The 26094-nt window shown below is 36.8% G+C and overlaps 5 protein-coding genes across 29 annotated transcripts; all 5 read left to right on the forward strand.

Annotated features, from left to right (window-relative positions):
* Positions 1-683: 683 nt before the first annotated feature.
* LOC104792000 (uncharacterized protein At5g39865-like) lies at positions 684-2577 on the forward strand. The gene has a single exon (XM_010518014.3). The coding sequence runs from the start codon at positions 1019-1021 to the stop codon at positions 2234-2236; it is 1218 nt and encodes a 405-aa protein (XP_010516316.1). The 5' UTR covers positions 684-1018; the 3' UTR covers positions 2237-2577.
* Positions 2578-6529: 3952 nt separating this feature from the next.
* On the forward strand, positions 6530-15865 carry LOC147942876 (arginine--tRNA ligase, cytoplasmic-like). Of its 22 annotated transcripts, none has more exons than XM_087454291.1 (47): positions 6530-6864; positions 7002-7071; positions 7154-7237; positions 7315-7378; positions 7498-7589; positions 7671-7731; positions 7834-7979; positions 8056-8115; positions 8228-8319; positions 8506-8534; positions 8640-8694; positions 8791-8935; positions 9012-9071; positions 9178-9269; positions 9391-9419; positions 9524-9590; positions 9681-9825; positions 9903-9962; positions 10069-10160; positions 10348-10376; positions 10481-10545; positions 10635-10703; positions 10849-10909; positions 11029-11122; positions 11204-11266; positions 11358-11501; positions 11578-11637; positions 11744-11777; positions 11875-11903; positions 11997-12054; positions 12144-12288; positions 12364-12432; positions 12532-12621; positions 12733-12913; positions 13025-13227; positions 13337-13425; positions 13668-13783; positions 13872-13970; positions 14050-14122; positions 14229-14328; positions 14425-14543; positions 14649-14735; positions 14848-14937; positions 15050-15154; positions 15249-15362; positions 15471-15512; positions 15610-15865. In XM_087454291.1, exons 19-24 carry the CDS (start codon positions 10135-10137, stop codon positions 11067-11069), a joined length of 291 nt encoding a protein of 96 aa, XP_087310417.1. In that variant the 5' UTR covers positions 6530-6864; positions 7002-7071; positions 7154-7237; positions 7315-7378; positions 7498-7589; positions 7671-7731; positions 7834-7979; positions 8056-8115; positions 8228-8319; positions 8506-8534; positions 8640-8694; positions 8791-8935; positions 9012-9071; positions 9178-9269; positions 9391-9419; positions 9524-9590; positions 9681-9825; positions 9903-9962; positions 10069-10134; the 3' UTR covers positions 11070-11122; positions 11204-11266; positions 11358-11501; positions 11578-11637; positions 11744-11777; positions 11875-11903; positions 11997-12054; positions 12144-12288; positions 12364-12432; positions 12532-12621; positions 12733-12913; positions 13025-13227; positions 13337-13425; positions 13668-13783; positions 13872-13970; positions 14050-14122; positions 14229-14328; positions 14425-14543; positions 14649-14735; positions 14848-14937; positions 15050-15154; positions 15249-15362; positions 15471-15512; positions 15610-15865. The 22 variants fall into 22 exon arrangements, with proteins under 22 accessions (XP_087310417.1, XP_087310408.1, XP_087310407.1 ...); XM_087454282.1 differs by having other exon boundaries at positions 12364-12423; positions 14044-14122; XM_087454281.1 differs by having other exon boundaries at positions 9684-9825; positions 12364-12423; positions 14044-14122.
* Positions 15866-16079: 214 nt separating this feature from the next.
* On the forward strand, positions 16080-17921 carry LOC104792001 (DNA-directed RNA polymerase V subunit 5A). Its single transcript, XM_010518015.3, has 4 exons — positions 16080-16389; positions 17163-17339; positions 17427-17540; positions 17631-17921. Exons 1-4 carry the CDS (start codon positions 16138-16140, stop codon positions 17754-17756), a joined length of 669 nt encoding a protein of 222 aa, XP_010516317.1. The 5' UTR covers positions 16080-16137; the 3' UTR covers positions 17757-17921.
* Positions 17922-18767: 846 nt separating this feature from the next.
* LOC104699178 (mitochondrial fission 1 protein A) lies at positions 18768-20285 on the forward strand. Of its 4 annotated transcripts, none has more exons than XR_015559712.1 (6): positions 18800-19003; positions 19334-19472; positions 19544-19665; positions 19768-19831; positions 19953-20131; positions 20232-20285. XR_015559712.1 is itself a non-coding variant. In XM_019246382.2 (5 exons), the coding sequence occupies exons 1-5, from the start codon at positions 18911-18913 to the stop codon at positions 20045-20047; spliced, it is 513 nt and encodes a 170-aa protein (XP_019101927.2). In that variant the 5' UTR covers positions 18768-18910; the 3' UTR covers positions 20048-20251. The 4 variants fall into 4 exon arrangements, 2 of the variants coding, with proteins under 2 accessions (XP_019101927.2, XP_087310419.1); XR_015559713.1 differs by having other exon boundaries at positions 19547-19665; XM_019246382.2 differs by having other exon boundaries at positions 18768-19003; positions 19953-20251.
* A 2227-nt stretch (positions 20286-22512) lies between these two features.
* Positions 22513-24427, forward strand: LOC104792003 (lysM domain receptor-like kinase 3). The gene has a single exon (XM_010518017.3). It carries the CDS (start codon positions 22915-22917, stop codon positions 24223-24225), a length of 1311 nt encoding a protein of 436 aa, XP_010516319.1. The 5' UTR covers positions 22513-22914; the 3' UTR covers positions 24226-24427.
* The last annotated feature ends 1667 nt before the right edge of the window (positions 24428-26094 follow it).

The raw sequence follows: 26094 nt of genomic DNA on the forward strand, positions 1-26094 counted from the left end.
AAACTAAAATAATCTTAACCGTTGGATTAAGAAAAAAACATCAGCAGTCCCTCCAAAATGAGTTTGCTATTATATATAGATAATTATAAAGGCTTTGCAGTTATGTAGATCATGACATTTTTTTTTCATTTAATAAGATCGTGTCTCATTTAATATTATTAGTTGTTGGCCTAGACACAAACGAAGGTTCTTGGAATTGTTTTCACCTTGCGTTAGGCTATATTGGGAGAACATGAGGAGTGTTTTTAGCCCATTAAAATTATAAATATAAGGAATAGTGGCATAAGAACACCAATATCAGTTCTTGTATAACTGATTTTGGCTCAGTTCTAAGCTGACGTGGCAAGCTGTGAATAGATACAATATTTTGCAAACAATTTTTCACAAATTAAAATTTGGACATTAAACTATGTATTAATTAAATAAAATGTTTGTGTGCTTTAATTAAGTAATATGTTTGTTTTTTTTTTATCTTTAATGTTTTTTTTGTTTCATAAAAGTTTAGTATTGTATTTTGAATTTTAGTAAAAGTTTTATAAGTTTACAATTTAAATGTTATTTTATAAGTTTTTATAATTGTAATATGTTTAAGAATATTATATTATTAAATCTTATGATTTTAAACATGATTATCCCAATAACTAACTTTTTAAGAAAAAATCTTAACTACTAATCTTATATTATTTTCATAATATATTTACTGTAAAGATGCGCTAAGAACACTCAAAATAGTTCTACCTTTGAAGATGCCCTTACACAATCAAAATCAAATAGCTAAAAAACTGGGTGTTCTGAAAAAATCAACATCAAGCTAATCTATTCCATCGTTCGTAGCCTTCTTCTGCCATTAAATTTTTCACCATCTTCCACCTCCAACTGCCCTAGACAGCTATCTTCCACCCAAAAAAAAAAAAAAAACTCTTTTCTAGTCTCTCTGTCATTGCCCAGAAACCAAAAACATCTCAGGAAGAAACCAAATCAGAAACTTTTTTTTTATTTCAAAGTCAGTTCTATAATAATGGGTTCTTCAACTTCAAAAACCGCTTCTTCCGTTTCTTCTACTTCGTCTTCATCCGCTAGATTCTCTTCACCGCCGACTAAATATGGCTCCGGCTCATCTTCTCCGGCGGTGCAGAGAGCTTTCTCGTTTCCGACGCCGTTGGTTCACCATCCTCCTGCTAGAAAAGGCGACACTCACCACCTCGTCTCCCTCACGTCTACATCGTACGGTTCTCTTCTCCTCATCGATCTCGACGAATCCAAAAACGTCGCCGACCAACCTCGTATCTCAGTCGCCGGGAAGGACGCACCAGATCCGGTCTCTCCTGACTCAGTCATCAACACTTGGGAGCTTATGGATGGCTTAGACGATGAATTCGAATTCGAAATCCCGAAACCTGGTAAGCGTCTAAATCCCGGTTTTTGCTCTAAACCCGACCCGGGTTTAAGTGGGTCTGCGTCGAAATTGGACGAGTCTTACGAGTTTGTGAGAATCGAAGAAGCCGATGGAGATTGGGTTCCGTTGTCTTATAAACCTAAGCAACCTCTGTGGAAGCATTTGTCTGAAGAATCGTTTCTGTCTGATTTAGATCCCAGCATTGTCTCTTCTTACAAGAAAGCTTTGTCTTCTAAACAATTAAGTAACAACACTAGGAACACTCTTAGACCTACAAAATCCCTCTCTTGTAGCCCTTCATCAAATCCGAATCCGTCCATCTTAATCAGCGAAGCACCAAAGTCTGTATCCTCTAGTCAACTGATTCCATCGCAAGTTAAACCGAGAACAGAAGACAAGATTGTGCTCTACTTCACATCCCTCCGAGGTATTCGAAAGACATACGAGGATTGCTGTTGCGTTAGAGCGATACTGAGAGGGCTTCAAGTGACGGTAGACGAGCGTGACATCTCCATGGATTCCAAATACAGGAAAGAGCTTAAAAGTGTGCTTGGAGAGAAACCGGTTTGTTTGCCTCAGGTGTTTATCGGAGAAACACACATTGGTGGCATAGAGGAGATTATGGAGCTAAACGATGGTGGGGAACTAGCAGAGATGTTGAAAGGTTTCCCTGCTTGTGAACGCTTGGGGACATGCAGGAGCTGTGGGGATGCAAGGTTTGTGCCTTGTACTAACTGTGATGGTAGCACCAAAGTGTTTGAAGAAGAAGATGAACGGTTCAAGCGATGTCCTAAATGCAATGAGAATGGATTGGTGCGTTGTCGTGGGTGTTGTGTTTGATCAAGAAGCTAGCTGTGTGGGTGAGAGAAATGGGATTTAGATTTGATTTGGTGATGTGAATTTATCAAAGAGAAGAAGAGGAAAGAGTTGATGAATCTTGTTGACTAAAGATGATAATATTTGGTTAGTATTGTATATTGAAATAAGTAAGTGGCTTAACTTGAGCCTTTGATTATAATTACTACTCTCTTATGAGTTGTGTTCTTTTGTTCCATATATGTTCTTGCTCTTCATCCTTTTTAGCATTATGAACTAAATGATTATTACTCTCTAGTATAAGTACATGATTACATGATTGTTAGTAATTAGCATAATGAAAGAATGATTTGTTTTGTTTGCAAGGTTTTCTATCAAAGAAAAATATGTGCAAGAACAATTTTTATTCATTGGTTTATACATTCTCGGATCTACTAATTTATTTTAGCCGATTTCGTTGGATCATTGTGCGTCTAACAATCGGATTCGGATTGAGATTAGTAGATTGAGGTTATCCTGTAACCCGTGATTTGGTACAATCGGTGAGACAACCAGACGAATCCTTGTTCGGCTTAGGTTCCGACGATGTTTTCGGTTACACCGGAGTTAAGAGTCTCATGCAGCGGAGGGCTGTGGTGTGGACCAACACGCTCATTAAAATCGTTTGTCGCGTCCCCTTAGAGCATCGGTATTGGTGTCCCATCGTTTTTGGTCCCCCAAATTTAATATTATTATTTAAAAAGTTTCTTATTTTTAGTATGAATATGGGTGTCTATTTGTATTTGGTCCCATAAATAAAATAATAATATTTTGAAAGTTTAAACATTTAAAAAATTACAAAGTTACAAAAAGTTGAAAACAAAAACATACAATTAAGACATTAAAAATAGAAAACATAAAACATACAAACATCAAAAGTGAAAACAAACATTTTATTCAATTCATAGAAATTTTAAAATTAATTTTCATTATCCGGAAGATGTCCAAAGTTAGTCCAAATATGTTGAATCAAATCATGTTTTAGTTGGTCATGGGCTTGTTTATCCCGAAGTCTTGTTTGACGAGTAATCGTAGTGCCGATATTTGAACCCACACCGGCGGCACCAACGGTATATGTTTGATCCACATGTTCTACGTGTTGAAATTCTGAAACTTGGTTTCGGAAACTGTATGTATGTCGTTCATCTTCGACAATCATATTATGGAGTATTATGCATGCTCTTATAACATTTGCCATTCTGTATTTATCCCACAACCGAGAAGGATTTTTAATAACGGCGAATCTAGCTTGCAAGACTCCAAAGGCACGCTCAACATCTTTCCGCACAGCTTCTTGTTTTTTAGAAAAGAGAGAATTTTTCATACCTTGTGGAAGTCGGATAGATTGAATAAAAGTGGCCCAATTCGGATAAATACCATAAGTGAGATAGTACGCCAAATTGTACTCCCTTCCGTTGACAACGAAGTTGACTTCCGGAGCTTAACCGTTAATTATGTCATCAAAAACATTAGATCGATCAAGAATATTAAGATCGTTCATAGTACCTGGAGCTCCAAAAAAGGCATGTCATATCCAGAGGTCATACGAAGCTACCGCTTCCAACACGATTGTAGGTTTTCCGGTTGATGGAGTGTCATTACAAATGTTGGAGTGTACTCAATACCGCTTCGAGAATATTTTTGGAAATGTTGGAGTGTCACTAAAATAATCATTCCAAAGATTATTGTGGCCTTCTTCCCGGTTTCTCGGGATAAAAATCCTTTTTTTTTGGCTCCTCTGGTTCCGGTATAATATGCGAATTTTCATAATAAGCATCAAAATTATCACCATCATCTCCTTCGTAGTGATAATGACCATCATCTCCTTGGTAGTGATAATGGTTTGAACATGATCCCATTTCAAATAAAAAAAAAATTATGAAGAGTCAACTTGTATTGAAGAGAAAGAGAGATCTTGTATTGAGGAGAAAGAGAGATCTTGTATTAAGGAGAAAGGAAAAAATAACTTGTATTGAGAAAAGAAAGAGAGGTCGTGTGAATTTTTGTTGCTTTGATATTGTTTGGTGTTTCAATTTATGGTCGCATATATATAATGAAAGACTAGTGACATTGCAATGTGTAACCCGTGACATTACAAATAACTTGCATTATGGTCTTTACAAATAATCCGTGACATTGCAATGTGTAACCTATGACATTACAAATAAATACTGCCAAGAAACATAGTACATCCTGACTCTTTTACAAGTACATAATGCCAAGTATCAAATCCCGTGAGCCTCAACTTTATAATCTTGTTATTACAAAAGCAGAGTCATACAAACGCAAAGTCATTAAAAAGGAGAGTCATTATCTTGTTTCATGAACAAGATACCTAGAAGACCAAACACAATAGCCATTACACCAACAACCAGGAAATCAGTTACATTTCTAAACCTATTTTCCTTAACTAGCTCAGAAACTACATTCTCTAACATAACCATCTTCTGTTCAGTTGCATAACTCTGATCCCTAACCTGATTGATGTATGATTCATAGTCATTGAAGAAGGTTAAGTAATCTACAATGCATAGAAACTTAAGCAAGAAATACAAAAAACAAACACATAGTTAATATCAGAAATAATGGGACACTATCTTGTTCATGATAACTTCTTCACTCGCATTCAAGGGTTCCTTTTTGGCTAAGAGAGTGTCTAGGATGGCCAGCTTTTGTAGTTTCTCCTTTTCAGCCAATTCCTCTTTCTTCACATCCCACATGCTCTTATACTCAACAAGAGTCTTCATGTTTGTGGACTGAGCATTGTTCCTCTTTGCCTTTGCAGCCTTGATCCCTTCTGGCCTTTTCTCATAGTCCTCAACATTGCAGCTTGATGCTTGTGAAGATGGTTGGGGTTTAATAGGTTAAAAGGTAACTTGCAATAAGTAACAAAACATAATGAGCTAACAACCACAGTCTAATCACAATTTATGACAAGTACACTTCACAAAAAGCTATGAAGTAGTCTTTACCGGCTCATTCAATTTAAAGGTGGCATAAACACATATGAAGAAGAAAGCTATGAAGTAGGTATTACTATGGATGCATTGGTGTCTTTACTTGCTAATTCATTTTACTTGATAACTGCATCAATAGCATTCAATTTATGTGACTAAACAAGTAACTATGAACAAACCAGACCAAAATGTCACCAACTAGGAAATCATAATCAAGAAATAAGCATATCAATTAACCAGGATATTTAACTAGACATTACTAGTCTCTTTCCCTATACATAACACAGCTAGTTCGTATGAGTTACTACCAAATCTGAATCTGAGCTAAATGAGAGAAATTTTTATGAGTTACAACTACTTTTGTTGATGAGTACCACCGAAGAATAAACTATAACTAAATCGATAATCCTACACAGAACGATTGGAACAAGCTATACACATAGACTAACCCTAAAGCAAATCAGAGAAATCTCAAATTGGAGGAAGAAGACAAACCTTATTTCGAACGATTGAACCGCCGAACAAGCTTTGGGAGACACATAAGATCGTTTTCGGCTTCAAATCGGCGGAAAAGAGGAAGAAAGACACGATGGAAATTCGTCGTCGTCGAGATAGAAGCGAGAATTCGATAACTTTCTCTCGAGAAAGTGTCGTTTGTTAACCTACCCAAAATCTTCTCCCAATCACCACCTTCCACGTGTTCAAGTAGACGGACGAAAAACGTTGCGTTTAAAGAGTCGATTCTTAGATATTGGACCATTTTTGATTTAATTTTAATCAACAAATGCCGAGGGACGGCCCAAAACTACGCCGTTGGCCATGCTCTTAAATCTATCTTCTACTTTGGGCTTCTTCTATTGGACTGTTTTTATTTTTTTTTGTACATTTGGGCTGTATGTGTTGTAATATATTTGATCAATAAAATACAGTGGTCTAAAAATAAGATTTGCAATTTTTGCTTGAATATGAAAAGTAACACACGACGACGAATGGTCCGTTTGAAATATTGAGAAAAAAATACTAATAAAGAAAATAAATGAAAAGTTGAACGTTTTTTTTTTTTTTTTTTTTGACAACAAAAGTTGAACGTTTTAGAACTAGGATAAGAATTAATTTTTAGAAAACAAAAGGAAATTATCAAAGAAAAAAGGAAACATGTCAAGATATTTTTTTGTTTTTTAATTGAAATAGAAAAGAAAAGGAAAGTTGCGTGGAGAAAAGGAAAAACGAAGGTAATAATAATATATATATTTTTTTTTTTTTTAAAGAAAAGGAAAAAGGAAAGACTACTTTACTAATCAGAGTCCATTCCTGAGAAGTTAAATCCCTAAACCTATAAATAAGTCGAAGTCGAGAGCCGTCTTCTTCTATTTTCTCCAACGTTGTTCTTGCTTTACTTTTATTGTCTTCTTCACTAGTGAAATTAGCCTTAGTCTCTCTTCTTTATCTCTCGTTTTTTTTTGGTCTTCGTCTATGGTGCTGTAGCGAATCTTCTATTTTTCTACATCACCGACCTATCCTCCTGAGAAGTAAATCCCTATTATAGAGATTAGAGAGTCGTCTTCTTCTATTTTCTCCGGCGACGTTGCTTACTCGTTATGTCTTCTTCACTGGTAAACTAATTCCTCTGTATGTGCCCTAATCTCTTCTTCACTGGTAAACTAATTTCTCCGTCTGTGCCCTAATCTCTCTCGTTTTTTTTTTTTTTATATATATTTTGTATTTTGTTTCGTTTGTGGTGTAGCGAATACTTGTACTGATTTCTCTGTTTTGTTTTGTAATTTGTAAACTAGGACTCCCACTTACTCACGGCTTAGGCAATCGAAGACGATCCTCTCGATGGCAAACATGGTAGCTGTAACTGTAAGTCTTCTCTTTTTGTCTTGATTGATAGTATTTTCACCTTTTTCTAATCATGAATGATGATTGAGTCATGGGACTACAGGAAGGAGAAGAATTCAGGGGAGATCTATAAACGGCAACTCAAGATGCTCTTTCATGTGTCCACTTCCTTCAGAGATCATCAATGGTACTCCCTTCTTCCTTCTTCGATTAAAGTATTTTAATTCCTTTATGTTGACTCATACTGTTGTTGTTTGTTTGAAGTATTGTCCATAAAAAAAAACCAAAGGGTTGTTGCAAGCTCAGTATTGTTCGAGCTCTTGGAATAGTAAGTTTCTTTCTTGGATCTTTTGTGTGCTTTGTGTTCGTCTTTTAGTATATTCTATTTCTTTCTTAGTTAACTCTTTACTATTTTGATGTCCCCCCTTTATTTTGTTTCTTTTTCAGATAGGCATTGGATCAAAACGCCATGACTCTGAGATGGTGAAATCATGTTGTGTTAGTGGATTCTGGATTTATCAGCTGATTAGATGGCCAAGGTACTCCTTTTGTTGTGTTTTTGCTCACTTGTACATATGGTCAATTTACATCAGGTTTTGTCTCTTATTTTGATAAACTAGGATTCCCACTCACACGGCTTGGGCAACCAAAGACGCTCTCTCGATGACTAACATGAACATGGTAGGTATAACTGTAAGTCTTTTTTTTTTTCTTGATTGATAGTATTTTCTCTCCTTTTACGAGTCATGAATGATAATTTTTGAATGAGTCATGTGACAACAGGAAGGAGAATGCAGGGGAGGTTTAAAAACGACAATTCAAGAAGCTCTTTCATGTTTCCAGTTCCAAGTATAATTGATGTGGATCCACCCTGCCTTGAATGCTGCTGCCTCTGGTGCATAATATCAATTTTTCAGAGATCATCAAAGGTACTCCCGTCGTTTTGTTTTTCGATTACATTTCAGTTCTTTTATGTTCACTCATACTGTTGATGTTTGTTTGCAGTGACAGTGTGATGCGTGTATGGTCAATAATGAAACCAAAGGGTTCCTGAAGAGCAAGCAGGTTTCTTTCTTGGGTCTTTTGTGTGCTCTATGTTCGTCCTGTAGTATATTCTTCTTAGTTAACTCATTATTGCTTTGATTCCCCCGTTTTTTTTGTTTTTGTTTTTTTTCAGATAGGCTACTGGATCAAATCTCTCTACCTCTGAGGTGGTGAAATCAAGCTTTGTTACTGGATCTGGATATATCTGCTGATTATATGGCCAAGGTACTCCTGTTGTGTTTTTGCTCACTGTACATATGGTCTTTTTACATCAGACTTTATCTCCTATTTAAGAGAGGTGGTGGTTTTACCAATAGCACAACTGATATGGCTGCTCTATGGTGGGTTAATTTAGTAGTTTATATATTTACCCCTTATATTTTGACGTGGTTTTTGTGTTTGTGTTTGCAGTCTGAACTTGCAAAATCTGCCTGGCTTAGGTATCAACTTAATCTCTCCCGTTTCTCTCTCATTTTTCCATTTATTTTTCCGTCTGTGGTTAGCTAAAACTTGTACTGATTTCTCTGTTTTGTTTTGTAAAATAGGACTCCCACTCACACGGCTTGGGGAACCAAATAAACTCTCATGGTAGCTGTAACTGTAAGTCTTGTCTTTCTTTTTTTTTTCTCATTAATATCTTCTCCTTTCCTCATGTTTCATGAATGATATTTTTTTGATTGAGCCATGTGACAACAGGAAGGAAATTTTGGGGGAAATCTACAAACAACAAATCAAGAAGCTCTTTCATGTATCCAGTTCCAGGTAAATTGTTGTGGATCCACCCTGCCTTGATTGCTGCTGGCTCTGGTGCTTAATATCAAAATGTCAGATATCATCAAAGGTACTCCCATCGTTTTGTTTTTCGATTACATTTTAATTCCTTCATGTTTACTCATACTGTTGTTTTTTGTTTGCAGTGACAGTGTATTGGGTGTATGCTCAATAATGAAACCAAAGGGTTCCTAAAGAGCAAGCAGGTTTGTTTCTTGTGTCATTTGTATGCTCTATGTTCGTCCTGTAGTATATTCTTATTAGTTAACTCTTTATTTCTTTGATTCCCCTGTTTATTTTTGTTTCTTTCAGATAGGCTGTTGGATCAAATCTCCCTGCGTCTGAGATGGTGAAATCATGCTCTGATACTGGATTTGGATTTATCTGCTGACTATATGGCCAAGGTACTCCTGTTGTTTGCTCACCGATAGCACAACTGATCTGGTTGCTCTGTGATGGGTTAATTTAGTAGTTTATATATCTACCTCCTATATTTTGACGTTGTTTTGGTGTTTGTACTTGCAGTCTGAACTTGCAGAATCTGCCTGGCTCAGGTATCAACTTAATCTCTCCCGTTTCTCTTTCATTTTTCCTTTTATTTTTCCGCCTGTGGTTAGCTATACTTGTACTGATTTCTCTGTTTCATTTTGTAAATTAGGACTCTCACTTACACGGCTTGGGCAACCAAAGACACTCTCTCGATGCCAAACATGGTAGCTGTAACTGTAAGTCTTCTTTTTTCTTTTCCATAATATCTTCGCCTTTCCTCCTGTTTCATGAATGATATTTTTTTGATTGATTCATGTGACAACAAGAAGGAAATTTTGGGGGATTTCTAAGTATGGCAACTCAATAAGCTCTTTCATTTGTCCAGTTCAAGTTAAAATTGATGTTCATCCATCCTGCCTTTATTGCTGCTGCCTCTGGTGCATAATATCAAATTTTCAGAGATCATCAAAGGTATTCCCATCGTTTCGTTTTTCGATTACGTTTCACTTCCTTTTATGTTCACTCATACTGTTTTTGTTTGTTTGCAGTGACAGTGTAAGGCATGTATGGTCAATAATGCAACCAAATGGTTCCTGAAGAGCAAGCAGGTTTCGTTCTTGGGTCTTTTTTATGCTCTATGTTCGTCCTCTAGTATATTCTTATTAGTTAACTCATTATTGTTTTGATTCCCCCGTTTATTTTTGTTTCTTTCAGATAGGCCGTTGGATCAAATTTCCCTGTCTTTGACATGGTGAAATCATTCTCTTTTACTGGATCTGGATGTATCTGCTGATTCTATGGCCAAGGTACTCCTGTTGTGTTTTTTCTCACTTGTACACATGGTCTTTTTTTACATCAGATTTTATCTCCTATTTAAGAGAGGTTGTGGTTTTACCTATAGCACAACTGATATGGCTGCTCTATGGTGGGTTAACTTAGTTTTATATATCTGCCTCATATATATTGACGTTGTTTTTGTGTTTGTACTTGCAGTCTGAACTTGCAGAATCTGCCTAGCTCAGGTATCAACTTAATCTCTCCCGTTTCTATCTCATTTTTCCTTTTATTTTTCCGTCTGTGGTTAGCTAATACTTGTACTGATTTCTCTGTTTTGTTTTGTAACTAGGACTCTCACTTACACGGCTTGGGCAACCAAAGACACTCTCGATGGCAAACATGGTAGTTGTAAATGTAAGTCTTTTTCTTTTGTCTTGATTGATAGAATTTTCGTCTTTTTCGAGTCATGAATGATAAATTTTGATCGATTCATGTGACAACAGGAGGGAGAAGAATTCAGGGGAGATCTATTAACGGCAACTCAAGAAGCTCTTTCATGTGTCCACATCCAGGTAAAATTGGTGTGCTTGATTGCTGCCAGCTCTGGTGCTTAATATCAAAATTTCAGAGATCATCAATGGTGTACTCCCTTCTTCCTTCTTCGATTTAAAGTTTTATTCCTTTATGTTGACTCATACTGTTGTTGTTTGTTTGCAGTATTGTCCAGAACGAAACAAAGGGTTGTTGCAAGCTCAGTATTGTTCGAGCTCTTGGACTAGTAAGTTTCTTTCTTGGATCTTTTGTGTGCTCTGTGTTCGTCTTTTAGTATATTCTATTTGTTTCTTAGTTAACTCTTTATTATTTTGATTCCTTCCTTTATTTTTGTTTCTTTTTCAGATAGGCCATTGGACCAAATCTCCTTGCCTCTGAGATGGTGAAATCCTTCTGTGTTAGTTTTTTTCTGGATTTATCAGCTGATTGTATGGCCAAGGTACTCCTCTTGTTGTGTTTTCGCTCACTTGTACATATGGTCAGTTTACATCAAATTTTGACTCTTATTTTTATAAATTAGGACTCCCACTCACACGGCGTGGGGAACCAAATACACTCTCGATGGCAAATGGTAGCTGTAACTGTAAGTCTTCTTTTTTCTTTTTCATAATATCTTCTCCTTTCATCCACTTTCATAAATGATATTTTTTTTGATCGAGTCATGTTGACAACAGGAAGGAAATTTTGGGGATATCTAAAAACGGCAACTCAAGAAGCTCTTTCATGTGTCCAGTTCCAGGTAAATTGATGTGGATCCACCCTGCCTTGATTGCTGCTGCCTCTGGTGCTTAATATCAAAGTTTCAGAGATCATCAAAGGTACTCCCATCGTTTTGTTTTTCGATTACATTTTAATTCCTTCATGTTTACTCATACTGTTGTTGTTTGTTTGCAGCGACAGTGTATTGGGTGTATGCTCAATAATGAAACCAAAGGGTTCCTGAAGAGCAAGCAGGTTTCTTTCTTGGGTCTTTTGTATGCTCTATGTTCGTCCTGTAGTATATTCTTATTAGTTAACTCTTTATTGCTTTGATTCCCCCGTTTATTTTTGTTTCTTTCAGATAGGCCGTTGTATCTGCTGATTATATGGCCATGGTACTCCTCTTGTGGTTTTGCTCACTTGGTACACATGGTCTTCTTACATCAAATTTTATCTTATATTTTGACGTTGTTTTTGTGTTTGTACTCGCAGTCTGAACTTGCAGAATCTGCCTCACTCAGGTATCAACTTAATCTCTCCCGTTTCTCTCTCATTTTTCCGTCAGTGGTTAGCTAATACTTGTACTGATTTCTCTGTTTCGTTTTGTAAACTAGGACACTTACACGTCTTGGGCAACCAAAGACACTCTCCGGATGGCAAACATGTGTAACTGTAAGTCTTCTTTTTTCTTTTCCATAATATCTTCTCCTTTCCTCCACTTTCATAAATGATATTTTTTGTTCGAGTCATGTTGACAACAGGAAGGAAATTTTTTGGGGGATATCTAAAATCGGCAACTCAAGAAGCTCTTTCATTTGTCCAGTTCCAGGTAAAATTGATGTGGATCCACCCTGCCTTGGTTGCTGCCTCTGGTGCCTAAAATCAAAATTTTAGAGATCATCAAAGGTTCTCCCATCTTTTGTTTTTCGATTACATTTTAATTCCTTTTCGTGTACTCATACTGTTGTTGTTTGTTTGCAGTGACAGTGTAATACGTGTGTGGTCAATAGGGAAACCAAAGGGTTCCTGAAGAGCAAGCAGGTTTCTTTTGTGGGTCTTTTTTATGCTCTGATTTCGTAGTTGTAGTATAATCTTCTTTTTTTTCTCTGTTAACACTTTATTACTTTGTTTCCTTTTTTTCCTTCTCAGAGACCTCTGTTTCAAATCCCCCTGCTTCTGAGTCGGTGAAATCATGCTCTGCTACCGGATCTGGATTTATCAGCCTAGTATATGGCCGAGGTACTTTTGTTGTGTTTTTGCTCACTTGTATATTTTTTTTTAAAAAAAAAGCAGAATGGAAGACAGATAAATGGATGGGTTACTAATGTAAAATATTTTCGTTCATGGCAGGAAGCAAGCTTTTACAAACCTGATATCACTAACCTGATTGAGGAATTGACTATCAAAGGGTTGATTGAAGAAATTGATGGTGCTGGTGTTATTACCATTGAAGACTTGAAGACCACACGCATGCTTGTCAAGATAGATGGGGGTTTTACCTATAGCACAACTGTCTTTTGTCCGTCGACAGGTAACCCTAATCACTAACATGAGTCAAGGTACTCCTATTGTGTATTTGCTCACTTGTACATATGGTCATTTTACATCTAATTACATCTCCTGTTTTATCTAATCCCTGCAGAGCATTAAGAATATTCTTATCAATGGAAGTGACACATGGGCGCCTACTCTTCCTGTTAAGAGAGCCGTGATTAATTTTTACTCTCCCAACATTGCAGAAGAATTGCATGTTGGTCATCTAAGATCACCTATCATCGGTGACACGATTACTCAAGCAAGGTTGAAGTTCTACGCATAGACCATGTTTGTGACTGGGGAACACAGGTTAGCTACTTTTCTACTCTCCAGGTGATGTCATAATTGTCTCATTCCATTATTTTTTTTATCAAACGAATTCTAATAACTGCCAACTTTTCTTCCCCTCCCCCTGCAGGCTGGCATGCTGATCGAGTACCTCTTTCAGGAATTTCCTTTGTACAGCTAGAGCTAATGCGGGTGTGACAACAATTGAACATTTTTCAGGTCAGCTGCCTTGCATCATATGGAATCTCAAACTTTACAGTTTCTTTTATTTACTGATATTGGTTTATGTGAAAGTCCAAAATCAATTCTGAATTTAACTTCAGATGTCATATATGATAGCTTTACAAAAACAATCAAAACATAAATTTGACTAGGATCCTGACTTCATGAAAAATGCACAACGTTCTGTGGTGTCCGTCTACAAGTATTCCGAATCACTGATGCGTTTTTATGTTTGGCAGTGTCTCATTATGCAGCTGCTGCATTTAGCTAGCTCCACCGTAATTTTGTAAACTAAACTTCCACTCACACGGCTTTGGTCAACCAAAGACACTCTCAATGGCAAACATAGTAGCATGTAAGTCTTTTTTTGTTTTGTTTTTGATAGTATTTTCTCCTTTTTTGAATCATGAATGATAATTTTTGACTGACACATGTGGCAACAGGAATGAGAATTCTGGGGAAAAACTAAAAATTATGTGGATCCACCCTGCCTTGATTGCTGCCTCTGGTGCTCAATATTGAAAGTTCAAAGATCATCAAAGGTACTCTCATCATTTTTTCCGATTAAATCTTCATTCCTTTATGTTTACTCATACTGTTGTTGCTTGTTTGTAGTGACAGTGTGATGCGCTTATTGTCCATAACGAAATCAAAGAGTTGTTGCAAGCGCAGTGTTGTTCGAACTCTTGGACTAGTAAGTCTCTTTTTTGGGTCTTTTGTATCCTCTGTGTAATATATTCTTCTTTTTTTTCTCAGTTAACTCATTATTACTTTAATTCCCTCTTTTTTTGTTTTTTCAGATAGGTCATTGTTTCAACTCTCCCTGCCTCTGAGATGGTGAAATCATGATCTGTTTCTTGATCTGGATTTATCAGCTGATCTGCTGATTATATGGCCAAGGTACTCCTGCTGTGTTTTTTCTCACTAGTATGTATGTTAATTTTAAATTAGTTTTGTCTCCTATTTTATTTGTTTTATACTCTCCCAACATTGCAGAAGAAATGCATGTTGGTCATCTAAGATCACCTATCATCAATGACACGCTAGTTCTCTTGCTCGAGAACTCAAAGGTTAAAGTTCTACGAAGAAATCATGTGGGTGACTGGGGAATTCAGGTAGCTACTTCCCTGCTTTCGATGTGATTTCTTGATTTTCTTATTCCATTAATTTTTTATCAAACGAATTTTAACTGCCAAACTTTTCTTCCCCTTCCCATACAGGTTGGTATGCTTATCGAGTACCTCTTTGAGGAATTTTCTTGTTCAGCTAGAGCTAGTGCGGGTGTGACAACAATTGAACATTTTCAGGTCAGCTGCCTTGCATCTAATCTCAAGCTTTACAGTTCCTTTTGTACCAAAATTGCTTTATGTGAAAGTCCAAATCAATTCAGTTTCTAACTTCATATGTCATATTTGATAGTTTCTTTACCAAAAAAAAAAATCAAAAGAAAAATTTGACGAGGATCCTGACTTTAAGAAAAAGGCACAACGTGCTGTGATCCGTCTGCAGGTAACCAGAATCACTGCTGCGTTTTTATGTTATGCAGTGTCTCAGTATGCTGGTGCTGTGTTCCGTCTAAATATCTTTTTCGTTTTTGTTTTTTTGCGTTTCTTCTGTACAGAATTGAGATCAAGTTTATGTCAAAGCTTTGGCTAAGATTTGTGGAATCAGCCGAACTGAGTCTACCAAGGTTATTATGTTCCTCCATGTTGAGCTTGAAGAGAAGGTAAATAGCGAGACTTGTAATATTTACTTTTAAGCAGAATGGGAGAGAGATACATAGATGGGTTACTAATGGAAAATACTTTGATTCATGACAGGCAGAATTACAAACCTTATATCCCTTGCATGATTAAGGAATTGGCTATCAATGGTTGAAGAAATTGATGGTGCTTGTCTTATAACCATATAACAAGAGATATGGCTGCTCTTTGGTTAGTAGTCTATATATTTTCATTTTTTGCAGTCTGAACTTGCTTAATCTGTCTGACTTAGGTATCCGCTTAATGAAAAGAAAGCTGAGTGGATTATTTATGTAATAGGTATTGGCGAGCATGAGCACTTTGATAAGTAATTCAAAGAAGGTTTGATGAATATTTATTTAAGATTTGACGACTTTGTGACATGTTTTGATGGAGACTGTCAGAGGTGATTGTGGTTTACCTTTTTACTCTGAATCAGGTTCTCAGCAAAACCAGAATGGCTTCCAGCCAATGATTTAATTTACCCTAGAGCTAGACATGTTTGTTTTGGTGTTTTTCCTTGGAGGAGATGGCAAAGAAGCGGTCTTGAAGTCTGTATACTGAAACAGTCAGCTTAAGTTCGTTCATTTGCTATACTATATGTGGCCAAGACATAGTATATATAACCTTGTGTCAGAACGGTTTTGGATTTGTTGCAATAAGCTCGTGAGCCCAATAAACTCCGTTAAGAAAAATTTATGGAGAAAATTGCTTTCAATCAATAAATAGAAAAGAAAAAGAAAATCTAAAGTTACCACAAAATCGAATTTGACTGATGTCACCTGCTAGCTCATTGGCTTTTAATGGCTAATATCAGTACAAAACCTCTCAAGTCAGTGAAAATTACTTTTCAACTCATTGAAACGGTGTCGTTTTTAAGTCGCTTTAAGTCCTAGCATCGTTTGTAAGTCGCTTTAAGTCCCATCACTGTACTCTGTTTTGCTCAGATAAGGAAAGACAAAACAAAATGGTAGAGAAAGAGAACGGGACAGCTCCGCGTCCGTGTCTGAGCGAATACGTGGATCCATCGAGTGAAGAGACTCATAGATACTATCTTGCCCGGAGAAATGCTTTCGAGATGCTCCGAGACAGAGGCTACGAAGTCTCCCCCGAAGATATCAATCTCTCCCTCCACGATTTTCGAACTGTTTACGGCGACCGTCCCGATCTTGATCGTCTCCATATCTCAGCTCAACACCGCTTCAATTCTTCCAAAAAGGTTAATCAAAGCATTTCGCTTTCGCTGTGTTTTTTCGATTCCTAGAGTTTTTTTTTTTTGCATTTGCATGTTGTGGGGTTAACTGTTTGGCTGTGAAGAAGATGGATTGGTTATCAAATTTTGAATCTTTCATTGCTTATCGTCGAATTGAAGTTTGCATTGCTACTTTTTTGGATTCAGATTACTAAAGTTTAATACTTTATGGTCCGTATCAAGTAGTTTGCCTCATCTGTTTGACTTCTGAGACTTTGTTATGTGATTTTTTTTTTCTGGTAAAGAATTTAACAAGTGACAAGTGATTCTTAGACTTCTGTTTCTGGCTATGAACATTCTGATGTTTGACAATATATTGTCACGGAGTGTTTGATTTAATATCTACACTCTTTAAAGCATGGTCAAATGTGATATAGCCTACAATCCCAATGTTTGATTGTAGAGAGTGAGATAAAACTGGATAAGAACGGTTAAGTTGATGTTTTTGAAAGTCTCAACCTTTTTTCTGTTGGTTGGTTAGTATCATGTTGCCACTGATTTTTGGGATGCTTATCAAAGTCATAGGCATGCTTGTCCTGTTTTTATAACTAGTCCGATTTTACAGATAGATTGTTACAAGCTCTCAGTTACTTATGAATGTATTCTGTTTTCAGCTCATGTTGCTTCTTGTTTTATGGCATGTAGACAGATATCTCATAGTAATCCTCTGGATATAATAAGAGTGTGTTATTTGGTTAAAAGGTTCTGGTTCAAGCGGGTTTGTGATTTTGCTTGGTCAGATAAAGATTGTCTTTTGTGGTGCTGGCATGGTTAAAGTCAACGCAATCCGCAGTATAGCAGCGGATGTGCTAAGCCAAGGAACCATAACCGGGCTGATAATAGTTCTGCAAAGCCATGTTACCAATCAAGCCTTGAAAGCCATCGAACTTTTTTCTTTCAAAGTCGAAATATTCCAGGTTTGTATCTCATCCCTAATCTAATTTCTGTTTAGTACAACTTAGAAAATGTTAACATCGATAGTTTTTTTTCGCTGTCTTGTTAAGATAACCGATCTGCTAGTCAACATAACGAAACATACACTGAAGCTACGACATCAGGTTCTGGATGATAAAGAGAAGACAGCGCTTCTCAAGAAGTTCAGCATCGAGGAAAAACAGGTACATTATCCATTTGCTTGGAGCTTTACTAAAAGACATTTCTTCTCACTCACCCTTCTAACCGTTCATTCTAATACGAATTTTTAATAGCTTCCTCGGCTTTCAAAGAAAGATGCGATCGTAAGGTACTACGGATTAGAGAAAGGACAAGTTGTGAAGGTGAATTATAGAGGTGAACTCACGGAATCGCATGTTGCTTACCGATGTGTATGGTGAAAGAAATCAACAAAAACCATCACGTGTACTTATTTTTCAGAAAAAAAAAATAACTTGTTTGTTTGTAAGGTTTTTTGTTTTAATCCTAGACTAGAGAAGAAGATCCTTTGCTTTAAACCCAAGAAAAAGTTAACAAAGAAAAGATCCTTTGCTTGTTCTTGACAACATTTCCACTTATGTCTTTCCGTACAAAGAGCAGTAACTTCAAGCTTATCAAAAAAACACAAAAGCCATGGAGACGACTCCACCATTTCTTCAGAAGTTCGAGGACAATCAAAGCTCATTGATGGATCGATTCGAGCGGTTATCTTTCGAGGCTCACCTCAACAATGCCTTGCTTGGTCGGAGCCTATCTGCTGCAACCGGCTTCTCTTTGATGTACAGTGAGGTCTTTAATGATGATTCCCCAATACATACAGCCGCTCCTGCTTGCCAAGGCCGACGAAGATCAGGTCTGAAGAAGCTATTAAAAAATTTGGTGAAACCAATTAGAGACTGTAGCAGAAGAATCACCAGAGGAAGAAAACAAGAAACTCTTGAATTTGATCCGAAGAGTTTAAAGAAGTGGCAAGCTTTCAGCAAATCTCTCCGATTATTTTGAAGTTCTTATTTATAAGTCTTTGTATTTTCTTATCATATGGCATGAGATATTTATAACCTCTGTTATGGTTTTTTTTTTTTCTTTTTCTTAAATTAAACAAAAAATATCACCTCAAATATTGTTGACAATAGAAATTACGAACTAATGTGAAATTTGTTGCCTAAAATATTAAGAAATCACAAATAATATTATTTTAACCAATGACATGAAAGAAAGATAAATTATTAAAATAATATATTAGAAATTGTTGTCAATCAATGATATATTATCGAAATTTTGACCCCAAAAAGAAAGATAAATTATCCAAATTGCTTGATTGAGTAATTTTAACCATTTTTAAAACTTAAACAGAAGATATGGGACAAATTTGGGTAAAATATAAAACTAGAGGGGTCTTGTTGATAATATTTGGTAAGTTTCCCTGAGCTTGGGCAGCAAGTCCACTTTCTCCTGAAGAAACTCTCTCCTTAAGTATTAAGAAAGAGAGAGAGAGAGAGAGAGAGAGCCCAGAAACGAAGTCTCACATTAATCAAAGCTCAAAAAATCGCCTTCAATGGATGCTAAGATCGGACAGTTCTTTGACTCCGTCGGTTCCTTCTTCACCGGCAGCGATAAGATCCCTTGGTGCGACGGAGATGTCATCGCTGTAAGTGTTTCTCTAATCCTCCTCATGTGTTCGCTTTTCTTTTTTCCGCCTTATGTTTCCGAAGACGAAGAACCATCTCTTTGTAGGAAAATGGAATCACGAACTGTTTGGGGAAAATTTAGAACTGTTTTTGTTTTGCCAATTTCTGAAATCGGATTTGCTTTCTCAAAAGATTAGCCCCATCCTTTGATTTTTTTTTTGGATTCGAGAGAACTTTGTAATCGAGCTTTAGAGCTTTAGTTACTACCATGGTTTTAGTTTGATAGCTTTGTGTAAACTTTCATAGGCTTTCACCAGCTAAAAAACTCTGTGGTTTTGATTGATGTGCAGGGATGTGAAAGAGAGGTTAAAGAGGCCACAGATTCTGGCGCTGAGGATCGTAAGAAAGAGTGCTTGATGCGATTGTCGTGGGCTCTTGTTCATTCCCGTCAACCCGAAGATGTGCAACGCGGAATTGCCATGCTTGAAGGTAGTAATGCTCCCTATCTTTATTTTGTGAGACTGATAAATTTGTTGTTGTTGTTGTTGTTGTTGTTGCAGCAGCTCTGGAAGACAGTGCCTCTCCGTTACAGGAGCGAGAGAAGATCTATCTTCTTGCTGTTGGATGTTACAGAAGTGGGGATTACTCAAAGAGCAGGCGCCTTGTCGACCGCTGTATCGAGGTTTTTATCCACTTCCTTACCCTTTTCTTTATAGGCAGCTCGTGCTTTTATTATATTATATGCACCTTGTTTTGCTCTTTGATGGATGGTTTGGTTTCATAGATGCAAGCTGATTGGAGACAAGCTTTGGTTCTAAAGAAGGCCATTGAAGACAAAATCACAAAGGGTAAGCCAACTCGTCGAACTTAAACACATGAAATGATAGTTCTAGAAGTGACTGCTAATGGATTAGTAACAAAGTTTGAATAACAGAGTTACTTAATGGTATCTTTTGTATATATTCTCAGAAGGTGTTATAGGGATAGGCATCGCAGCTACAGGCTTTGCAGCCGTAGGTATCATAGCTGGCGGGATCATAGCGGCCATGACTCGCAAGAAATGAACATCACAATCATGACTTCTTCTCTGTGCATACAATGGCAGCGTACTCTCTTGCAAGTTTTTTTGTTTCCTCTTTGACAAAACTGTTAGTTTCCACTGCTTGTTGCTTCACATTCTGAATAACTCTTTTAGAGTTTGATAATATGTAGAAGCCTGAGTTGGATATTTCACCTTTCCTTTGATAGGATATTGCTTGGTTTTCAAATTCCAATTCTCAGATTGACACGAGTTAGTAGTAATGGCGCATATTCCCAAGTCGACACTACACAGTCAACGCCTCCTTTGATTTCTCTCTATTGCTTTTGATTTTCTTCTTCTTAAGTCTTTAGCTCTTCCCTAAACCCTGATTTTTTTACAAACTCAATCAAAGTTGAGCTTTCACTGGAATATCTCTACTTCTTAATTGCACCGGGAACAACTAAATTTGAGACTTTTGGGGATATCATGGAAATCGTAATTCGTAATTCTAATTCCTAATTTCTTTCACACAAGCAATTGAAATTGAAATAAGAAAGGTAATCTATAAAGCAAACAATAACAATTCAATAAAGTTGAAACACACGTCTATCATGATATCCAAAGTCAATTATGAAAATACCACTAAAATGAGTTTTTTTTTTTTTCTAAAAATTTATCAGTGTTTTCTAAATTATTATGGACTTATGGTAGTAACTCAACTATTTATATGATGATGAGCTTTCATCACTTGCTTGACTTTTGTCTTTAGCTAGGCACCACCACCAAAAAAAACATCTCCAACATATTTGTTTGCTACCTCCGAAATTTGTTTGCTACCAAAAAACTCTCAAATAAATATTCACTCCAATTCAAAAACTATATTTTGGAGAATATTCTTCAAAATATATAACAATGCTTTGAGCGTGTGATGTATTCACTAAAGCATTCTCATCTGTTACGCACGTTGTACTTAACTAATTTAGTTTGTTCCACTTGAACAATGTCTCAGGTTTGTCTGAACATAATCCCAATTAACAGCATTAGATAACATGGTGTATATATGTTAGAAAAACGTCTTTGTCATGAAACACAAAGTATGTGAGGTTGACTTTCATGCGACCGTATTCGTTGGATGATCCATATCAATATATCATATGGAGACAATATCGATCAAGTTTATATGTTTGTGTCTATTGCTGTTTGGCGGCTTGAGTTTTTCTTTGTTTTTCTCGAATTTATATTAACGTTGTGGTCGGCTAAAAAGTAAAAACCTGCATGTTGAATCTAATCCCAGCTCTATCAAAAAGCCAAACACTGAACTAATTAAGCTGTGCAAACATATTTTATATAGAGGCAAACTTAAGCTGTGCAAACATATTTTATTCTCATATTCCTCCGATCCAGTCCAGATACACAAATTCAGTCCCCATTGTCCCATTGTCTCCCATGTACACTTAATAATACAGTTTATTTTAAGTATATTTATCCATATACAAATCACAGTTGTATATATATTTTATAAAATTATAAGTGAACAATAGATACTACGAAGAACATTCTCTATGGCGACACACGGGTTGTAGTCGAACGTAATTTTTTAATGATTAAGGGAATAGTCAACGAATCAATTAGGGAATTACATCACAATCACCGAATCACGTGAATGGATAAAATATGGATAAATTGCACCTAGTAGCAGTTTTTTTTGGTTCAAGCTAGGAAAGTTACATGTGTAATATTTATAATTCAGACTTCAGAGACAACGTAAACGATATGCACAAAAAAAAAAAATGACAACTTAAACGAATGGTTCAACTAAAACTTAATTAGTGTCGAACGCCAAGGTTGAAGCACAATGTTGATTCAATAAATGTTTAACTAATCGGCTAATGAGCAGTAAATAAAATCTTCTAAAATATGCTAAATATATTACCCATGAAAGACTAGGTAAACCCTAAATTATCGTTTTTTTTTTCTGTCGGCATTGATCAATAATTTAAAACAAGTAAAATATTAGAAGAACAAAAAAAAGAAGTAAAATCATCATGAAAGGATGTCATCCTTCACGTCACTTATACAGAAAACACTTTTGCAGCATTTTGTAGTTTTCTAGTGTGATGTTCACATTATGGTCTCCGTGACCGCTTTCCCCTCTGTTTATCCGATCGGTTAAGGTAGATATTTGTTTTCCAAAACAATTTCTTTTTGTATATGTTACAGTTTTATTATTTTCTTCTAACACCTTATATGTTGATAGTTATATTCATCAATGGAATAGTGCTAGATAAGGTAGAGATTTAATTTGAACAATCCAAATTTAATAGTGCTTTCATCAATGGAAGAGTTTTTGGCTAAATTCCATATACTGTATCTCTTTTCGTTGGAATTAGCTAGTTGGAATCCAAGCTTTGCTTAGTTCCCCTACGAAGTGGAATTTGAACAGGAATTTTGGAAACCACCACTGTCTTTAAAAGATCTACATAACTAAAGACTAAAGTAGTACTTCATTAACCAATCGTATTATTTATCTATCACCCATGCGAAGGCCAACTTTTTAAAGTCAAAGAAGTTTCTTTATGAAAGTCGCCGTCTTTTCTCATAGATTCGACCTGGAAAATTAGATAATAAAATTGCAATTTCGAGTTTTTTAATTAATCTAATATAAATATCTAACAAAGACCAAACTCATAGAGGTAAAGACAACAACAACAACAACAAAAAGAAGACTTTTCCTGTTTTCCATTCATACATCCGTGCTTCGCTATAATGCGCCTATCTCCGTGTCCGGTATAATACGCATACAGCCGTGCCATCTACAATGCGGTGGTCTCCGTGTGTCCGCCTCTCTTCTTCGCCGTCTTCTCCTTCTAGGTCTAAATCCGCAAATTCCAACTAAGAATTTTGTCTTAAATGTGCAAAACCAAAATGGGAGTCAATGCCTCAGAGCCAAAACGAACACGATCACGATCACGATCACGACCGAGTCAATCAGAGAGGAGGCATCACCACCACCAGACTCCGTCGTCAACGAGCACCTCAGGCACAACAACAACAACGACCTCAAATTCCAACAGAACAGTCAAAACCGGTGCCTCCTCTTCCTCCTCCTCCTCCTCCGGTGCTGCTTCTTCCTCAACCGCTAGTCGAACATCTCTCGCTAGTCTCCGTGAATCTCTACCTGAGAATCCTCACATATACAACGTCTCCGAGATCCGTGCCGCCACCAACAATTTCTTAGCTCATCGCTTGTCTTCATCCTCCTCCAAAGCCTCGTGGCGTTGCAATCTGAGAGGCAGAGAAGTAGTTGTGTTCCAGAGAAAGTTTAGGCGAAGAATCGTCACGGAAGAGCTTAGAGATCGTCTTTCAGATATCTGCCGGAGCCACCACGGAAGCATAGTTAATCTACTCGGCGCCTCTGTTTCAGGCGATCACATCTACTTAGTTTACGAATACGTCAACGGAGCTTCTCTAGCTGATTGTTTGAGAAACCCAAAGAACCCTAATTTCACAGTTTTATCTAATTGGACTTCACGGATCCAAATCGCGACGGATCTAGCTCACGGACTCGATTACATCCACAACAAGACCGGTTTAAAGATCGAGAACTTGGTTCACAACCACATCAAAAGCTCGGCGGTGATCGTGACGGAGCCAGATTTCAACGCCAAGATCTGTCACTTCGGAACCGCGCAGCTCTGCGGCGAAACAGACGAAACGACGCCGGAGAGAGACGAATCGAGAAACTCGAGGCGATCCGATAGCAGAGCAATCAGATTCGAAGGAGTGAGAGGATACATGTCGCCGGAGTTTCAAAATTCTGGAACGGCGACTCAGAAATCAGACGTGTACGCTTTCGGAGTCATGATGCTGGAGCTACTCTCAGGCGAGGAGCCGTTGAAGTATAGGTATGATAAATCCACCGGAGATTTCGAACGGACGTCGGTGATTGAAACGGCGAGAGCGGCGATTGAGGACGGAGATGGGGATAGAGAGGGGAGAGTGAGGAGGTGGATGGATGGGAGATTGGGGGATTCGTTTCCAGTGACGGTGGTTGAGAAATTGACGAGGTTGGCGTTGGATTGTGTTGAGGAGGATCCGGTGAATAGGCCGGAGATGGGAAGAGTCGCCGGGAAAATATCACAATTGTATTTGGAATCGGAGAAATGGTCGGCGAATATGAAACGGCCAACTGATATCACCGTCTCCTTCGCTCCCAGATGAATTGGAATCTTCTTTTTATTCCAATTTTTATTATTTTATTTTATTTTTTCCCCGAAATTTGTATATTCGTTAATTTAAACTTAAAGTAAGTAGGATTAATTCAAAAAAATTCCAATTTAATGATTGATTTGGTTGTAATCACGACATCTCTTCGTTTGAAGATTGTTGAAGCGTAAGTAACACTAGTTACATTGTTTGGAAATTAAATTCCATATCAAGTTTCCAAACGTCAAAACGATGAAGAAAAGGTTGGTACTTGGTAATGGAATCTGCTTTTAGAGTCGTGTAATCAGAATCATGTCTACTATAAGCTTCTGACTTCTTCATCCCTACTATTTAACTTTTAAAACATTTGAGATTTTGGTTGACGATATAGGCAATCTGAAAAAAAAGGTACAGATCTGGCTCAGTCAACATAATATGGGCTGTTGAATAGGTCTTGATACTTACTGGGCTTCATTCTCTTAGTGGCCCAATAATCTTTTCATTGTTTAGCTAGCTAGCTACTCGGACACAGGTGAACCTCTTTTGTAAAGAAGACATGCTTGGGTAGGTAAAATTATGTTTACGTAATAATAATGATAAGCAACAAAAATATGTTTTGATATTCAGCTGTTTGTTCAACGGAAAACAAAAAAAAAAAACAGGTGGAACAAATATATTTTGGTTGAAGATTTTGCAGGATGCATTCTTCTACAAACAAACATATGATTAGCAAATGCTCTGAAAACATGTATCATTGTTATGCAGGTTCTAGAAGACCATATGTTCACCATTTAATTAGCAGCATGTTGGGTGCAAATAGAGCGTCGAGAGATGAATTTTTGTTAGATTTAAGTAACTGTCAAATATATAGTAAACTGGCGAATTATAAAAACTTTGGTGTAAAAGAAAAAGATAAGATAATTCATGAAAAATTAAAGAGAAAAAAGGGGAGAGAATGAGAGGTCAAGTCAACACAAGTCCACATCACACATCACTTCACCACACAAAAGCATACAAACTGTCTTGTCTTGTCAAATCATTTTGCATCTCGACAAAATCTTACTCCCACACATAATACACACTTATACATAAAACATATATATATATATATATATGCACATATGTGTGCCCATTTTATCTCTGAAATTATTTGTTTAGAGCTGTTTTGGTAGACAAGACGACGCTCTGGCTGCTCTGATGTAAATTAAGCAACACTAATATCCTTGATCAGTGCTTGTCGCCAGTGGCTCGTTGGTAGCATTCAAGCATGGGTCAGTGCTTGTTACTACGAGCTCGAGAGTGATCGAGCACACTTACCAAACCAAAAATTAAAAAAAAAAAAAAAAAAAACCCCTTAATCAATTATAGTAGTTAACAATAACTCTTTGAAGTTTGTATGTATGTATATAAGACTGTAAACGTGGTTAGACAGGAAGACTAATTCGCTCAGTAGTGTTAGGGCTACGTTTTGAAGGACACATTAAACTGTTTCCCGGGAAGTTTAAACATATGTACATAGGGATTAGTCAATATAAACACTATTGGAAAGCGTTTACCATGTGAGTTTGATAGGAAGCAAAATGGAGATGTGAAAGTAAGTTAGCTGCAATGACAAATCAATCGTCTTACTCTTACTATTTTGTTCAAGCAGTTTCGGATGAAAACCCTCTACAAAAGAAAGGTAGTTTCGGTTCAAATATATCAATCGTGTAAAAAAGTTGGATGGATAGTTCGCAATTAGCTTGGTGAAACAGTGATAAAATAATACTGCCACGTACGTTCTATTAAATTTTACAACAACTACCGTTTCAGATAGTATTGAATGATAGATCTTCTCTTCATAAATAAGGTAAGACTCTTGAACAGCGATCTATAGAATTTCAA

This window comes from Camelina sativa, chromosome 6 (assembly GCF_030686135.1).
Source record: "Camelina sativa cultivar CO46 ecotype springtype chromosome 6, ASM3068613v1".
NCBI lineage: Eukaryota > Viridiplantae > Streptophyta > Magnoliopsida > Brassicales > Brassicaceae > Camelina > Camelina sativa.

Coding starts and splice junctions, on each gene's coding strand:
- LOC104792000 (XM_010518014.3), top strand. CDS start 1,019: ATGGGTTCTTCAACTTCAAAAACCGCTTCTTCCGTTTCTTCTACTTCG.
- LOC104792003 (XM_010518017.3), top strand. CDS start 22,915: ATGTGCAAAACCAAAATGGGAGTCAATGCCTCAGAGCCAAAACGAACA.
- LOC147942876 (XM_087454269.1), top strand. CDS start 7,197: ATGCTCTTTCATGTGTCCACTTCCTTCAGAGATCATCAATG. Junction 7,238..7,314: donor TCCTTCAGAGATCATCAATG/GTACTCCCTTCT, acceptor GTTTGTTTGAAG/TATTGTCCATAAAAAAAAAC. Junction 7,732..7,833: donor CGATGACTAACATGAACATG/GTAGGTATAACT, acceptor ATGTGACAACAG/GAAGGAGAATGCAGGGGAGG.
- LOC104792001 (XM_010518015.3), top strand. CDS start 16,138: ATGGTAGAGAAAGAGAACGGGACAGCTCCGCGTCCGTGTCTGAGCGAA. Junction 17,340..17,426: donor TCAAAGTCGAAATATTCCAG/GTTTGTATCTCA, acceptor TGTCTTGTTAAG/ATAACCGATCTGCTAGTCAA. Junction 17,541..17,630: donor TCAGCATCGAGGAAAAACAG/GTACATTATCCA, acceptor AATTTTTAATAG/CTTCCTCGGCTTTCAAAGAA.
- LOC104699178 (XM_019246382.2), top strand. CDS start 18,911: ATGGATGCTAAGATCGGACAGTTCTTTGACTCCGTCGGTTCCTTCTTC. Junction 19,004..19,333: donor GCGACGGAGATGTCATCGCT/GTAAGTGTTTCT, acceptor ATTGATGTGCAG/GGATGTGAAAGAGAGGTTAA. Junction 19,473..19,543: donor CGGAATTGCCATGCTTGAAG/GTAGTAATGCTC, acceptor TTGTTGTTGCAG/CAGCTCTGGAAGACAGTGCC.